The sequence below is a fragment of the Microtus pennsylvanicus genome, chromosome 13 (assembly GCF_037038515.1).
Source record: "Microtus pennsylvanicus isolate mMicPen1 chromosome 13, mMicPen1.hap1, whole genome shotgun sequence".
Classification (NCBI taxonomy): Eukaryota; Metazoa; Chordata; class Mammalia; order Rodentia; family Cricetidae; genus Microtus; species Microtus pennsylvanicus.
The window spans coordinates 12,741,515-12,758,799 of record NC_134591.1 but is presented as its reverse complement, the minus strand read 5'-3'; the positions used below and the strand labels follow the sequence as shown (position 1 = coordinate 12,758,799).

At 35.9% G+C, this 17,285-nt stretch overlaps 1 protein-coding gene across 2 annotated transcripts in view; it reads right to left on the bottom strand.

Moving 5' to 3' along the window:
• The window catches only part of Frmd3 (FERM domain containing 3), a 188,396-nt gene that overhangs the window by 55,852 nt on the left and 115,259 nt on the right, over window positions 1–17,285 (bottom strand). For both annotated transcript variants that reach the window (XM_075945786.1, XM_075945784.1), the window contains exons 5-6: window positions 13,675–13,772; window positions 5,037–5,160 (exon numbers count right to left, since the gene is read on the bottom strand). In XM_075945786.1, coding sequence (XP_075801901.1) covers window positions 5,037–5,160; window positions 13,675–13,772 — 222 coding nt within the window. The remainder of the gene's footprint in view (window positions 1–5,036; window positions 5,161–13,674; window positions 13,773–17,285) is intronic.

The following is a 17,285-nucleotide window of genomic DNA, read 5'->3' as shown; positions in this document are numbered from 1 at the left end:
GCTCTGTTTGAGTTCCTGTCCTGGCTTCATTTGACGATGAGGCATAAGTCAAATAACCCTTTGTTCCCCAGCTTACTCTTGATCATGGTGTTTCATTACAGCAATAGTAATCCTAACTAGGACAATAGTGAAGTATGTGGATCTAGTTTTATTTTTTTGCATGATGATAATTGCTTTTCCCAACACAGGTTGATAAGACAATGCATTTTTACTACCATGTGTTTTGGGCTCTTTGCTGAATATCATTGGCTGTAAGTGCATCAAATTATTTTGGGGCTTCCTGATTTGGTTCATTGTTTTTGTGGCTGTTTTATGAGGGTATCATGTTTTGTATATTCCTTAATCAGGGAGTGGCATGTTCTCAACTTTCATGTTGCCCAACTGTTCTGATTATTTAGGGTCTTTTGTTGTTTTCACATGAGGTTTAGGCTCAGTTTTTTCCATTTTCTTGCTTTTAGGTTTATCATTTCCTCAATTATTACCCCTGAAAATGACAGAAACTGGAAAACCTATGGAGGGGAAGTGTCAGTTAGGATGTTTAATACAGGAAAGCACAAGATTATCTTTAAAATATAAATCTTCATGTCAATATTGCTTGGTTGGGCTTGTCTGCATATTTCTGCTAAGTGAGCATCTGAATAAATTAGTTGACAAATTTATATACAAAGAAAGACTCAGTGCAGGTGTCAGAGATGGCAAGAGGATAGAGCTATAGAAGCTAAGGCAGAAATTAAATAAACTGAGCTCCTGAGACTCCTAAATTATTAAGGAACAAGTCATTTAATAATTTGTTTTCATAGTAAGTAATTACATTCTGTTCCTTTAGTCTCCCACTGGACATTAGTTTCTGGAACAACTTTGAATATGGCAACAGAAAATAAAAATCATCTGCAAGATGAAGCTTTTCTAAAGAGGCATTGAAAAAAATCAAAGATTAGCTGCATTTCTTTTTTAGGAGACAGCAATTCTAACATATAATTCTCTTAAGATTCAACTAAATTTGATGAGGTTGGATAATTATGTATTTAGCTGTACTTCCTGTCCTATATTTAAGTCCTATATACATGTCCTGACTACTTTAGCTAACAAAGAACAGTCTCTTTCATATTGGTCTTCTTTGAGTACACCTTCACAAACAGTAGAAAACCTACAGCTCCCAGGAATAAATGGTTATTAGTCACTACTAACTTAAAATGAGGTATCGACTATTGCTGGCTATATTTGAGCTGATTATAAAGTACAAGCAGAGAAGGGATGGGCTTGGCTCTGCCTGACCCATTTGGATACAGAAACTTCATAATTAAATTCAGGGAGAGAAAACCAATAACACATTCTCATTCTGAGCAGTGGGATTATCTATATTGAGTTAGACATCGCTATAACTTGGTCGGGACTTTAGTTATATTACATTGCTGCAATTTTAAAGTTTCCTCACATTTGGCTTCAAATATTTGAGCATTTCTTTTAATATTTGTCTTTTAATATATGCTGGATCTTAATTTAAGAGGCTCCAGAGAGTATATTATTTACAGCTTGGTTGTAGAATTTGACGTTAATAGGAAACCTCATGTGCCCTTCAGATCCATTACTGGCCCTCTGAGCACTGTAAAATCTTATTCTTCCCCATTTCCCTGACTCACCATGGGCAAGATGTGCCCTGCCCTGGCTGGTGTTTGTGGTATCTCACAGGGGAATCATTCAGTTGTCCTGCAGATTGGAGGTTTGGCTATTTGTTCGTATATTTGTGGCAAGCTTTTCTTCTACCATTACTCATTCTTAGAGGAGTATGAAAATAACAACAATAGCAATAGCAAACAACACCAGCTATCCCATTCTGCTTCATATGACAGGCTAGAATTTAATTAATTTATCTTTCTTAGATCTCAAACGAAATAAAATAATATGACTTTGATGTTTACTTCATTGTTTAGAGTTAGAGAGATCAATGTGGCATATCTTTAAGAACCTGAACAGGGAAGGAAAGCCTCCAGCCTGCCACTTCTAATATTTGACTGAGACAGAGATGGTATATATTGAAATTACCTGTCTGTATGCCCCGTTTTAGAAAAAATATGGCAAATATGGGCAGATAGTCTGGTAGAAGAAGATATGAAGGCAAACTGAGGCCATGCAGGACCAAGGCCTTGGGAAAGCATCATTGGAAAATGTTACAGCAGAAGTCCTGGTCTTCTGACTCTTAAAATCTTTATATCTCTTTTTGGGATCATTTTTGACAGAAAAGTTTGGGGTTATTTTATAGGTGTATAAATTGGGGCATGACACACTGTGGTCAATTTTGATTAATTGTGGTTTTCTATGATTATTTCCATTTTCTGCAAAGAGAAGCTTCTTCATGAAGGCTAAGAGCTACACTGATCTGTGGGTACAAGAATACGTATTTAGAATACAGTTAAAATTGTCTTGGTTTAGGAGAGTGGCAGTGAGATTCTGCTCTAGGTTCCATGTTCTCAGCCACTGGTAGTCTACAGTACCAGAAATGAATTCCATCTTATTGAACTCCATGGCTTCTTCTTTCCTACATGGATTTTTTTTAGTTTTGTGATTTCTCTTTTTATCACTTTTTGGCCTTAATTCACAAGCCAATGAATTCCTACTAATATAGTCCTTTCTTACACCTATGTCCCATCATAAGGTACTATCTGTTTACTTGCAGTTTTTGTGCTTCAGGTTGAGGTCTTACATGCATTTGAACATTATTTTTGTGTAGTATGATAGATAATAGATTTAATTTCATTTTTCTATGTGTGAACTACTTGTACTAGCACACTGTCTTCTCTCCAATGTGTATTTTTGTCATCTTTGTCAAATGTCAGATGGTTATAGTTACATTCATTCATGTTTGTGTCTTCTGCTTTGTTCCACTGATCTAAATATCTGTTTTGTTGTGTATTTACTATTACCATACTTGGTATGGTACTTTATAAATTACTATACTATGTGACATAGTTTGAAATATTACACATTTTAATCACTACAGTATTGCCCTTTCTCCTCAGGGTTGTTTGTCCTCTCCAGGGTCACTGATTGTTTCATATGAATTTTAGTACTCTTTTGCTATTTCTGTAAAGAATATCTTGTGCAATTTTGATTGGAATTGCATTTAATCTGTTAATTATTGGTAGAATGGTCATTTTCACAGTACCAACACATGAGCATGGACTGTCTGTAAAATTCTAATGCCTTCCCCAATAAATTTTTTTCAGAGATTCAAGTTTTAATTATAGAGGTTTTTTATCAACTTGGTGAGGTTTTTTTCTTAGATATTTTATTTTGTTTGAGCAATTGGGAATGTGAGTCTGTCTATGATCTCCTTCTCATTGTATTTGTTGTCAGTATATAGAGATGCTACAGATGACTGTTTCAGTTATTGTTGAAAACATCTCATTGTGTGTAAAAAAGATTTGTATTTCATCCTAATATGTGGTAAACTATAGAGGATCTTCTGTGAACTACTGAGTAGACGCTGCACTCTCTGGTATTTGAGAACAAGTTCTGTAGATACTGCTTAGGTCCATTTGATATATGGTTTCATTTAATTTCATGTTTCTTTTAATTTTTTTCTAGATCTCTTGTCTTTTGGAGAGAATGGGATACTAAAGCCACCCACTATTGTAGTTAATGGGTGCCTTTAATTTCAGTAGTATGTTTTTTCTTGTACATTAGGTTGTTACATATATGTTAGGGTTGCAATGTCCTCTTGATTAATTTGATTAATTGTTCCCTTAATTATAATGAAGCATTCCACTTTTTTTCTTTCTTCTTCAACTCTTACAGTTTTTCTGGCACAGGATTTTAGGTCACTGTATAAGTTATCTTTCTCCTGCTGTGGTAAAACATTTTGACTGAGGCAACTTAGAGAAGAAAGGCTTTATTTGGGCTGATGTTTCCAGAGGAATAAGGGTTCACCACTGTCACATTGGGGGACAGCAGACATAGCAACTGGAACCATGTCTGTCTTCCAAACAGGAAGCAGAGAGAGAAAGAGTAAAAAATGGAAACAACACTAATTTTCTAAATTCTCAAAGTCCAATCCCAGTTAGATACTTTCTCTAACAAGGCCACACCTCTTAAACATTCCCAAACAGTGCCAACAACTGGGACTCATGTCTTCAGATATATAAGCCTATGAGGACATTCCCATTTAAACAACCACAACTGGCATCTGTGGCCTTTTAGTCCTGACTCTTAGGGCTCATTGCCACTGTAATACCTGAATGACTACTTTCTTCCTAGAACTGCCAAACATTGGAGTAATGTGTGGGCATTAGTGTCAGGTAATCATGGATCATGTTATGACATCAATGTTAACTAATAAGAAACATTTTTTTATCCTTTTCAAGATCACCTTCTTTGTCCTTCACAGGCACACAAAGAGTGTCTGTCTCCTAAAATTTGGAAGGATGGGGCAGAACAGCTTTCAGAAGCCTATTTGCTTTATATTTTGGCAACTTGGAAATGCTCAGAAATGTTTGTCACTATAATGTTCACCAAGAATTTAAAGCCCTACAAAGTCTAGCCACAGAAGATCCACCATTTCTATCAATCCATGCAAGGAACACAGTTTACTCATTAATAACTCTTACCATTTGGTTCCTAACAAGAGTAATTGTCTATACTATGGTTGTATCAACTGGAATACTGTGAGTCATTGTTCTAAATAGTGCATTTATTTCCAAAATATAGAAAGAACAATGAATATTTTGTATTTATTTTCAACACATTTTTTTAACAGAAAGTTCTCTTAAGGTAATCCATAGAACTAAGAAAATGTACAGTTTTGAGGTAATATATTTGAGTCAAAATACACACCTTTTCTAACTTCTCACTTCTCATAGGCACTATCTTGGAAAAGTCTTACAATAATTGAGATACTAAGTCATACTTTGCAGGGCCCAGAAACATTTCTCTGCAACCCAAGACTGCCTACTCACACTTCAAATCATATGCCTTCACATGAGTCCAACTTTCTATATAGTGAGAATGCTTTTTTATCTCTACAGTTTCACACATATTACCTGAGTTCATTGTTATGAATTTCCATGATTTTTCTTTCCAACTTCTGTGACTGCTTGGGGAAAATCTCAAACTCACTGATATAATTCTCAGGATGCTCATCAGGATAATAATCACCAAACTCAGCTATAACCATCAAAAATTGGAGAAAAAGAGAGAAATCATAAACAATACAATAAGGATACATATACACTGTCATTTACCATCCAAAATAAGAATATAGACTGAGTTTATCCAATATAATGCATTTCTACTCATGGGGAGAACACCAGTCTCATTTTCTAGAGACATATTCATGTTCACATCTGACTATGTGAATGTGGGTACCTGTTAGGTCTTTTTACACCTCTTTTTCTTGTCCTAAAACAATTTAAAACATTGTTGTTTTTCATTAAAGCACTATTGATATATAGGGTGCTGAACAATTTTACTGTTTCGGATTTTCCAGATTTGTAGGCCCTTGAAGTCACTAAATGTTCATAGCAAAATTATTGTTATCATCAATAATAACACCCTCCAGAGCTAGTCAAAGAATATACATTTTCAATTATGTAAAAGAAATACATTTAAGAAATCTGTTGTGCTACATACTGAGTATACTTAGTAAAAATATATGCTATTTTTTTAAAATAGCTAGAATAGGCCTGGAGTGTTCACACAAAAATTACATACAAAGTAGAGATATTATATATACACATATACTTATATATACAAACATATATATTGAGTTTAGAAACAATAAAATGCAAACATGCAAAACACCATGATGTATGCTATCAATATATACAAGGTTTTGTGGTACATGTTTTTCAGCTCTTTGAGGAATCTCCATACTGATATAATGGCTGCAGCAGTTTGCACTCCCACTAGCAATAAATAAATGTCCCCCCCCCCAGCATTTTTCATCATTACTGTGTTTGAATCATAGCCATTCCATCCATGGTAAGATGATATCTCAAAGTACTTTTTATTTATATTTCCCCAACAGATAAGGATAAGAGCTCCCTCTGGTGACTCTAAAGTTCAATCAAAATTGAAAACAAGAATCAAAGCCTGAGAGAAAAAAAAAAAAAGAATCAAAGCCTGGTTCATCAGACACTGTTACCAGCTTTTTTCATTTCATCTTCTGCAAACTCTGTATTTTGTTCCATGCTACATTTTAGGATTGAGTTATTTTTCTTTATGTTTATTTTTTCAGTTCCTTAGGTAGTGTAGATACTGTTATTAGCATAGCTGTTAGACATTTTTTCCTATTCTGTATGTTACCTCTGCATTCAAATAATAATGTCCTTTGCTATAGAGAGAATATTTAGTTTGAAGAGTTTTCCTGTGTCTCTAAGTTCAAATATATACTGTGCTTTCTTCTCTCTCAGAATCAAGAGACCAGATCTCCCTCCCTCCCTCCCTCCCTCCCTCCCTCCCTCCCTCCCTCCCTCCCTCCCTCCCTTCCTCCCTCCCTCCATCTCTCCCTCCCTTCAATTATTTTTCGTTTTTTTTTTTATTTTTTGTTTTTTTTAAAAGATAGGTCTCTGTCTAACCTTGGGTATCCTGGAACTCCCTCGTAGAGTGGAATGGCCTTAAACTCAGAGAGATCCACTTGCCTCTGTCTCCTGAGTGTTGGGATTAGTGTGCACCACTACCACTCAGCTCATGATCTGGTCTTTTAAAAAATATTTCTCACAAAATGACAGGAAGAAAGAAAAAGAAAAAGCCTAGATCCTTCATAAGCTGTTGTTGAGACTCAAGAAAGCTACCTCCCAGGGAAATTTTTGTCTGTGCTATTTTTATTACTATGGCTCTGTAGTACAGTTTGAGGTCAGGGATGGTGATACCTCCAACAATTCTTTTATTGCGCAGGATATCAGTTATCCTGTCTCCATCCTTTTTTTAAGTATAGGAACTTAGTGCCATGAAGTTGCCTCTTAGTATTGCTGTCATTGTTTCATAAATTATGGTATGCTGCATTTTGTTTTTATTCACTTGTAAAATATTTCATTTCTGTCTTGACCTGTTTTTACATTGTTCATTTGCTGTAAATTTGTAAGTTTTTGTTGTTGATGATATCCATCCTTATTAATGGTGGTCAAATAGGATACAAGGTGTTATTCAAATTTTTTTGTATCTTTTTAGACTTGGTTTGTGTCCAAGTATGTGGTCAGTTTTGGAGAACATCCCATGAGCTTCCGATAAGAAGGATGTTCTTTTGTGTTTAGGTGAAATGTTCTATAAATATTTCTTAGGTCCATTTGCTTATAACATCAGTTAGGTCCAGCATATTTCTGTTTAGTTTTTGTCTAGATGATCTGTATATTGGTGAAAGTGAAATATTGAAGTTACCCACTACCACTTTATAAGGGTCAATTTAAGCTGTAGTAGTGTTTCTTTTATGAAACCTGGGTGCTCTTGTGTTTGTTGTATAGATGTTAAGAACTGCAATATTGTGATGGAGAATTTTTCTTTTGGTGAATATTCAATGCTTTTCTCTATCTCCTTGGTAGTTTTTGTTTGAAGTCTATTTCGTTGGATATTAAAAGAGCTACACTGGCTTGTCTTATGTCAATTTTCTTGGAGTATCTTTTTTCTATCCTTTTAACTTGAGGTAATGTCCATCTTTAATGTTAATGTGTGTTTCCTAGATACAGCAGAAGAATGGATCCTGTTTTCTAATCCTCTGTATTTGTTAGTGTATATCTTTTGATTGGATAATTGTGGCCATTGATGTAGAGAGTTATCAATGAGCAGCATTGGTTGGTTCTCATTATTTGTTTTTGTGGTGTCCCCCCCCCTCTTTTGTCCAGTTTATTTAGTGTTCTGTGTACTTCTTTTGCTTTTGTAGGCATCTCTTTCTTTAGGTTAGAATGTTTTCTTCTATGATTTTATTAATTTTTTCTGGGTCTTTGAGATGGGCTTCTCTTTCCTCAATTCCTATCATTCTTAGATTTCTATTATTTTTAGATTTGATGTTTTCATAGTATCTGAGAATTCCTGGATGTTTTATGCCACGAGCTTTTTAGATCTTTGATGAAATATTTAGATCTTTGACATTTTCTTTGACTGGTGTATCCATTTCTTTTACTATATTTTTAAATTCCTGAGCTTCTTTCTTTCATATCTTGTATTTTATTAGTGGAACTTGCCTCTGTAGTTCTTGTTTGAATTCCTAAATTTTTTCTTTACAGAATTCCCTCAGTTTAGATTTTCTTTATTGATTTTATCTCTATAATCAGGTCCTAAATAACTAATTTAATTATCTCTCATTGTTTACTTGTGTTTGGCTACATTTCTTTTAGAGGATTAGGAAGAATTTTCTCTTTAAGTTTATCTTTAACATATTCATAAAGGCAATTTTGAAGTCCCTTTCTTTTACTTCAGATATATTGCTTTTCTCAGGGCCTACTGTAGTAAGGTTGCTGGGCTCTACTGGTGAAACGTTGTTCTGATAGTCATTGACTATGTTTTTATACTGGCATCTGGACATTAGGATTTGGGATGATTATAATACCAGTTTCTGATGTCTAGTCTTATCTTTGCGAGGTGGGCATATTGTTCTTTGGTTTCTGTTGCTGTTGTTAGTTGGTAGAAAATTGTAGTAGCTATGTGTTACTTGGTAGGGAATGCTTTTCAGATTTTGCCAGATTTGGCTACTGGAGGTTTTGGTTAGAATGTGTTTGTTGGTATAGGAAGTTGACACTTAGGGATAGGAATGGGCTAGAAAGGGAGCCAAAGATGTCCACAGGAAGGAGAAAGGCAAGGTATGCCACCAGGATCTGTTTAGTTCCTTGAGAATGGGAGCAGAGAGGGAGAAGAGGCCACAGTATGTGGTGTGCTACTGATCTGGGGATGAGACTGGGTACTGGTTTTGTAGAAGATGTGGAAGTGGGGAAGATATGAGGATCACATACCTGCTTCTGTGATGACCTGCACCTTCTCTGGTTGGTATGGCTAGCAGGTTCCCATAGAATGCCTATGGGAATTGGTGACTGAGACAAAGGGTTGGGGTGGTGAGGAAGTCTGTAGGAAAAGATCTGTATCAAGTAACCACATCTTATGTTGAGGTCCTCAATCCATATGGAGTTTAGTTTTGTGCAGAGTGAAAGATATACATTTAGTTTTCTTCATCTACATGTAGCTATCAAGTTTCATAAGCACTATTTTTAAATAATGCATTATTTTCTTTATTATGTACCTTTTAACTCTATAAAAAAGAAATCAGCTGTCTAAAGGTATGTGAACATGTGTCTGGATTCTTAATTTTATTCCATTGATCAATGTGTCTGTTTTTATTCCATTAACATGGAGCCTGTATTACTGTAACCATGCAGTATAATTAAAAACCAGGAATGGTGGTAACCAAGTTTTTATTTTCAGTGTTGTTTTAGCTCACTTGAGAATTTTGGGTTTTCATGTGAAATTCAAAATTTAAAGAAAAAATAGTTTGTGAAAAATTGTGTTTACATTTTGATGGGAATGGTTGTTGGAATCTTGCTACAGATGGCAAACTATACATTGCTTTTGATAGGATGGTCATTTTCAAAATGCTAATCCTAGCAATCTATGAACATAAGCGACTTCATCTTCGCGTATCTTCTTCAATTTATTTGTGTCTCTATTAGAGAAACCTTTCACCTCTTTTGTTAGGTTTATTCAAAGGTATTTTATTTTTTTATTCATCCCATTGTGAATAGTATTGCTTTCCTTATATCATTCTTTGTCTGTTTTTTGTTTGTCTATAGGAAGGTTACTGATTTTTTTTGTCTCAATATTGCAATCTGCTACTTTGTAGAATGTATTTGTGAGCTGTAGAAACTTTCTGGTGGAATCCTTGTGATCTTTTCTACATAAAATCATATCATTTGTAAATAAGGATACTTTGATTCAATTTTTCCTATTTTTATACTCTTCGCTTGTATTTCTTCATTTGTTTTATTACTTTAGCTAGGACGTTAATAACATATTGAACAGAAATAGAACCAATAGATATCTTTGTTTGTTTCTGGTTTTAGTGGAAATGGTTTGGCTTTTTCTCCAGTTAGAATGACGTTTGCCCTCAGGTTGTTGTAAATTGCCTTCATATATTAAAATGCATCTCCTTTCTTATTTTCACCACGACTTTCATCATGAAGAGATATTGGTTTCTGTTAAAGGCTTTTTCTGCATCTAATGAGATGGCATTTAGTATATTTATTTGTTGGAATGTTTTAAAAATTATTTAGTATGTTGAACTATTCCTGCAACTCTTGGATGAAGCTAACTTGACCATGGTGGATAATCTTTCTGATATGTTCTTGAATTTAGTTTGGTAGAGTTTTATCAAGAATTTTGATGCTATGCTGATCAGAGATATTGGCCTATAATCTTCCCTTTTATTGAGTCTTTGCCTGGGTTAGGTATCAGGACAATACTGACTTTATAAAAAAGAATTTGAAAGTGTTCCTTCAAGTTTCTATTTTTCAGAAAATTTTTAGTATTATTGCTAGTTTTCTTTTGAATTTGTGCTATCCTACTCTTTAATATATATCCAATAGACTCTGTTACTACAGAGATGCTTACTCATTATGTATATTGCTCCCTTATTCACAATTTTCAGGAAATGGAAATAGCCTAGATCTCCATCAACTAATAAATGAATAAAGGAAATGTTTCACATACATAATAGAAGATTATTCAAGCTGCTAAGAAAATTAAATTTGCACATAAATGGATGGAATTGGGAACAGTTATTTTGAGTATGACAATCAAAACTCAGAAAGGAAAACATTGCATGTTTTCTCTTACATATGGAAGTTAGCCTTAAAATTTTAAATACATGTGCTTCATTTGTAATACCCATAGAAGTTAGGCAAATAATAAGAAGCCCATCTGGAGGAGGGTATTTTTCAAGATAGATAAAATAAAATTAATGTTACAAAGGGGCAAAGGGCAAAGATGAAACAGGAAAGATTAAATAGGGTTAGGGTGGGAAGGGAGGGTAGAGAGGTCTTGGGGAAGAAAAATTGACAGTAAAATCATTAGGATTTACCATATAATAAGTTAGATTACAACTAGGTACCATGTGCTATTAAATATACCTCCCAGTACTAGGAATGAGTTGCCTCTTTTTGAGTTATTGGCCAGCAAGGTTTCAAAGACCTCTCGCCAGACATTACAAGCTATTTCCAGTGCTATTGGCTACCCTCCAGAAGTGGACAGTAAGAACCCATTGCTGAAGATGTCATGTACTTGAGTTATAGAACATGAAGAAATCTAGTTGGTAATCTATTGGAAGTTTCATTTCTACTGACTATCTTTCTTTTTTAAATTGTTTTTATTGAGCTATACATTTTTCTCTGCTCCCCTCTTTTCCTCCTTTCTCCCCTTCTCCCCTGTTCCATGACCTCCATGTTCTTAATTTAATCTGAAGATCTTGTTTTTTTCTCCTTCCTATGTAAATTCGTGTATGTCTCTCTTAGGGTCTTCTTTGTTCTGTTTTCATAGTGCTGGAGTTTGTCACAAATGCTGCTGGAGGAGACAATCACTAATATCATCATGTTCTGAACTCTATAAGCCTATATATAATAACCTTCCTGGCAAGATATGCCAAATGATGCAATAGTAGTATAAATGTAATGATGTCTCTCTCTCTCTCTCTCTCTCTCTCTCTCTCTCTCTCTCTCTCTCTCTCTCTCTCTTAGGATTTAAGGGCCACTCCATAAAGGTAAATCTCTATTGTTGAAGACACTATGCACTTCAGAAACAGGGACCAAAGGCTTCTGATTTGGAACTGACTTGAAAGTTTCCTTTTTGAGGATTAGCTTTAATGCCACCATAAGGCATTGTAATTTTCCAAAGGAGCACTGCAATCATCAGACCTATCTAACTACGATACCTATTAACCACAAAAATGATGAACATAGTGAAATAACTCTAAGGGTGCAGCAGTGAGTTGTAAGCATACCTTGGTGATAACCAACAGCTTTCTAATTGGACTTAAGGCCTGCTCAATAAGAAAAAATGAATGCTTTGTGCTGGAAACTTACCAACTACGTAGGGACAGTGAAGCCATGGATTTTGGAGGAGAACCCACAATTGCTAATTTACGAAGTCAGCATAATCCCTAACTCCATTCTAAACATTTTTCCTTATACCCACAGGAAGTTTAGTCTTCATATCTCTCATCATGTAAACTTCTTTTGGCAACAGACAGAGCTGATTCAGAAAACCAAAACCAACCAAAATCATGAGTTGTAGAAGCTGGTGCTAATAGGTGTAGCTACAAAACAATCCCTTTACCCAAGGCTCAAGTAATATTCTAGAAGAGGTGGTGGTAAGATTATAAGAGCCAGAGGATTAGGGTTTTCCCCTAAGACTTTGTCTTCTCAGATTGTTAGAAGCTATTCTCATGAGTTCTCACCAGAATGACTGCCTAAACATTGCTAAATAAGAACACCAGCAATAGACGTGGACAGGGAAAGCTCAAGAGACCTAAACCCTACACAAAAGTATTACAGGCAACTAAGAAATGCTGAATATGGGATAAATACTTATTCTCTGGAAAAGCACACTATTTGTTCATCTAATATCAAATGCCTAGTCATGTACTATATCAAATGAAATATCAAATATAGTATAATATTAAATATCATTATACAAACTCAGCAGGTCATATATACATATACATACATATACTATACATAATATATATGTAAAAGTAATTACAGAAAAAAAAGAGTTCATGAATTTGAAAATGGTCAAGGTTGAGTATTTGGGAAAATTTGGACAAAGGAAAGGCAAGTTGGAAATGATATAATTATATTATAATCTCAAAAGCAGAAAAACAATTAAAAACTGAGAAACCTATCTTTAAAATCATACCTACTCAAAGGCAAAATGTTTTTTTAAACCAGCATTAAAACAAAAGATTAGAAGCATCTATACTCCAAGTCTAGTGAGTGCATTCAGTCTTCCCGACACACTAGTATTATGTTCATCCCTAAAAAGAACATCTACCTCTTATGGTCCGTAATGTACTGTTCATAGTTGTTATAAAATTTCCTGTGTAGATAGACTTATAACTACCCCATGTTATACAGGAAAACACTAAAGCTTAAAGAACTAAAGTAATTCAAGTTTGACAAAATAACTAGGAAAAGGGGAGGATTCATCAAACAGATTTGTGAATTTATTCTTGTGTGCCTATAAAAGCTGAAAAATTATAGAAAATACATGCACACATGAAATACGATTAAGGAGTGACCTACTTTTTAAAAATCCATTTCCTTGATATGGCTTCACCCCTTGATATGTCTATTAGGTATCATTTGATAAGTGGAATTAAAACATAAAATTCCGGCATCAATATAGAAAGTCTTACAAAATGATGGCCTGTTTCTTTGAGAAAAAAAAAAAAGAGACTCTATATTCTACTCTTTGGGGCTTGTAAGTCTTCAAATGTGAGCAAGGCACTGTGAACAGTGGCGCTCAGCCTTCTGCCAGGATTAATGACTTGGGAGGGAATGTGAATAGGTGAATCTACATTGACATAAGTAGATTAACCCACAGACAAAGACAGGATTGTAATAGGTAACAGGGAAGAGAGACACAGAATAAAGTTTCATTGCCCATTGCAGTGTTGGGAAGGAGTGTCCTGGGGGCTGGACTCACCTTGAACGATACAAGCACCAAGATAGGCAGCATCAGAAAAGGAGCATAACAGTCGACCATGAAAAATGTCTCTTTTAATTTGCAAATATAAAAGGTATCTGCAACAAAAAGGGAGAAATAATCACCTTAAGTTTTATCTGAAGCTTGAAAGTAGGAACTTTTGTGATCTGTCTACCTGAACCACACCTAGATCTCGGCAGTAGTTTAGACATGCCAATGCAAAAAAGAAGTGGAGATTTCAGAATTTAGAAACCCAATGTTTAAGTTAGCTTTCAAAGTTAAAGGGGCTCAGCCTTTCTAAGAAACTCCACAATAACCAAGAAACACATGGCCTAGCAGTCACCGACCACTACCACACAAGGAAAACCACAACTTAGATCATCCACATCCCAAGCGTCTTTTGCAATTTGATTTCTTTTAAAACTCTATGTGCATTTGTAATCAGAAGCTATGTTGAACTATCATATGCTTATTGCTCCTCAAGAAGAGACAATATCTTAGTAACTAAGCAATAAAAACCAAACAGCAACAAATTTGGTTAAGAGACCAAATTAAGATGATGGACACTTGGATTGGGCTCTTGTGTCACTGTATTTGGTCTCTGATCCTCTGCAGACTAACTCAGATACCTGTAGAGGCACAAATGTGGTTGGTAAACTGCACTGGGAAAACAGAAGGAAAAGTGGGCAACATTATGGAAGAATCAATTACCGTGAAACTCTCCTGGGTTGTCTTATAGGAAAGGTGAAAAGATGTATGTGTCGGGGTCAGCCATGATAAGCTAAGTCTGGGCAGGTTACCCAAAGGGAGTTCTTTAATTCCAACCATTATCACCTGGGACTCTGGCCATCGATGAATTTAAATGGAGTCTGGAGTCTCAACAGTTTACCCTGAGACAATGCCTGGCTGCAAGGGGAACCACAGGCTGAGATTGCCCGGCTTCCACCCAAGAGCAGACCATTCACAGGAAATGCCTGGCATTCCAAGAACTGTAGATAGAGACACCTGCCAATGCATCTCAACAGGACACCCCTAGACAAATGTCAGCCAATCAGGAGGGCCCTAAACCTGAGAGACCCTCTCACCCCCACCTTTACTACTACAAAAACTTTATCCTAATTGAACTCGGGGCTCTCCAGATATTCCAATACATTGGACATGCGGAGAGACTGAGTTTGCAAACTTGATTAAAACAAAGGCTCTTTGCTTTTACATATGGGACTTGGTCTCCTTTGTTGGCTTTTGTGGGGACCCCATGGATTTGGGCATAACATATGCACTTTGTAAGAAAACTCAGGAGATTGTATTATCAAGAGAAACTTTTACATTGATAAGTGCTATCGCAATACTTTAAAAAGAACATTAATAGTTAGAAAATAATACAGAGGCAACAGTTTGCAGATACTGGTTTCCAGGCCCTTGTCACTGTCCTTTGAATTCATCCATGCTGATCCAATTCTTTTCAGGTTCCATGCTCTTTCTTAACCAAATTGACTCGCCTGGGCTCTGTTTTGTTTTTTAACAAAAGTAACAGATTCCATTCGTGCCAGTTTAACATTTACCTATAAGGGAACCCCCTCATCGCCCCACATTTGCATATCCTTAGGAGAACCCTTAGAAACACCTTTTAATTAGTCAGTTACAACTTTGAGGTAGTTAATTTTGGACATCAGTTTTACTGAGTCATGGGATACTCAGATATGAAGTTACCCATGATTTTGGGGGATCTTTAAAAGTGTTTATGTGCATCATTTATAGCTGAGTTAGTGAAACAGCAAAACAGATGGCTACCCTATTTGGGGCTGACATCGTGCAAAGTGTTCCAGGACTGAATGGGGCAGAAATGCAGAGAGAGGGTAAATTTACTCTATCTTACAACATGAACTAGAGTATTCTGCCTTTCATACTCCTTATCCTGAGGCCTTCAGACCTGGATGGAATCCACTGGCCCTCTGTGGCCTCTTACCTGAAGACTGCAGAGCCTTCCAACCTGCCTAAAGATGCAAACTAATTCCTTATAATAAAGTTTATGCAAACACACATACATAGTCACTCATGTACACACGCGCATACACATATGCACACACATGCACACAAAACCCACTGTATGTTTCTGTGGGAAAACCCTGAGTAAATACTTCTACTCCTTAGTAATTTGCCATACTCAGCATTATGAGCCAAAGTATAACTTCACTTTAAAGATAAAGTCAAGGAATGGAAAACCATAGAGGGAGATTTGTATTCTAATCTCATAAGGGTTTTTCTTGGTCCTGGGCATGGGAGCTGTCAGTTCTGGCGGTACAAAATTGAAATCACAATGGACACAATGAAGGACTCATCATTGCCTTATTGGTGTTTTCGTCACATGGATCTTCTTCTTCTGACATACTTTATACTGGGCACTGTTCGAGCCATCAGGGTATTAGCGACACTTGAGAGATTCAAAAGACAACCTGTTCCCGTTTAATACATAATTTGTACTAAAAAGATAAAGCAACTAATAACTTTATTACAGATTGAATTAATAATCTAGACTAGTTTCCTGCACTGAAGCCTGCCAACTTTAATCAGCACATTCATTACCCAAAGATATTGTTAGAATGTTACTTAGATTCACTAGGTAGACAGGATATTCATAGCTACCTGGCGATTCTCTATCATGAGCCAGAATTTGAATAATAAGTTTCTCAATCTCCCATGAACATAAGAATCACTAGGGGACGAGGGCTCTTATTCTTAACCACAAGACAAATGCAAATTAAAGGTACTTTGAGATTTCCTTTTATCCTAGTCAGAATGGATACGATACATAAAAACTAATGATGACAGATGCTGGCTCTGAAGTGGGAAATGGGAAGCACTTAATCACTACTTATAGGAGTGCTAACTGGTACAGCCATTATGGAAATCAGTGTGGTGGTCCCTCAAAGAACAGTAAATGGATCCAACATATAACACAATATACCACTCTTGGGCATATATCCAAAGTTCTGTCCTAAGAGTACGCTGCACATTTTGGAGTTATGGGCAAGTGAGGTCACAAATACCCCCAAGCATTGCATGCTATTGGCAATGCTCTTGGTTCCCCTCCAGAACTTGATGATAAGAGCTAGCTACTGAAGACACCACATATTTGAATCTTAGAATATGGAAAAATCAAGATGGTGTGGACCTGGAAACTTTTCTACTGGTTGGCTTTCAAAACGCTGTTGAGGAGTTGTGCAGTCTACCAGAGATCAGAATAAACATTGATTATAGTCAATAGTGTACCATGCAAGACACAATGCCTGGGCTAGCAAGACATGCCCACTAGAGCAATAGTGGCTTGAACAACATGCAAACAAGTAACGCTTTTCTGATTGGATTTAAAGCCCGCTCCACAGGCTGAAACCTATTTGTCACAATTATGGGACTGAGAAACTCTGACTAGACAGTTTTAGGTCCTCGGAGAGAACCTACTACGCCCACTCTGCTAAACATATATTATACTAAAACAAATCTTGATGATTTATTATTACACCCATAGATTAAGGTATCTCTCAACCTTCAGCAGAGATGCTTCTGTTTGCACTAAATGATGATCAGAGCAATGACCCATAACTGGCCAAGAT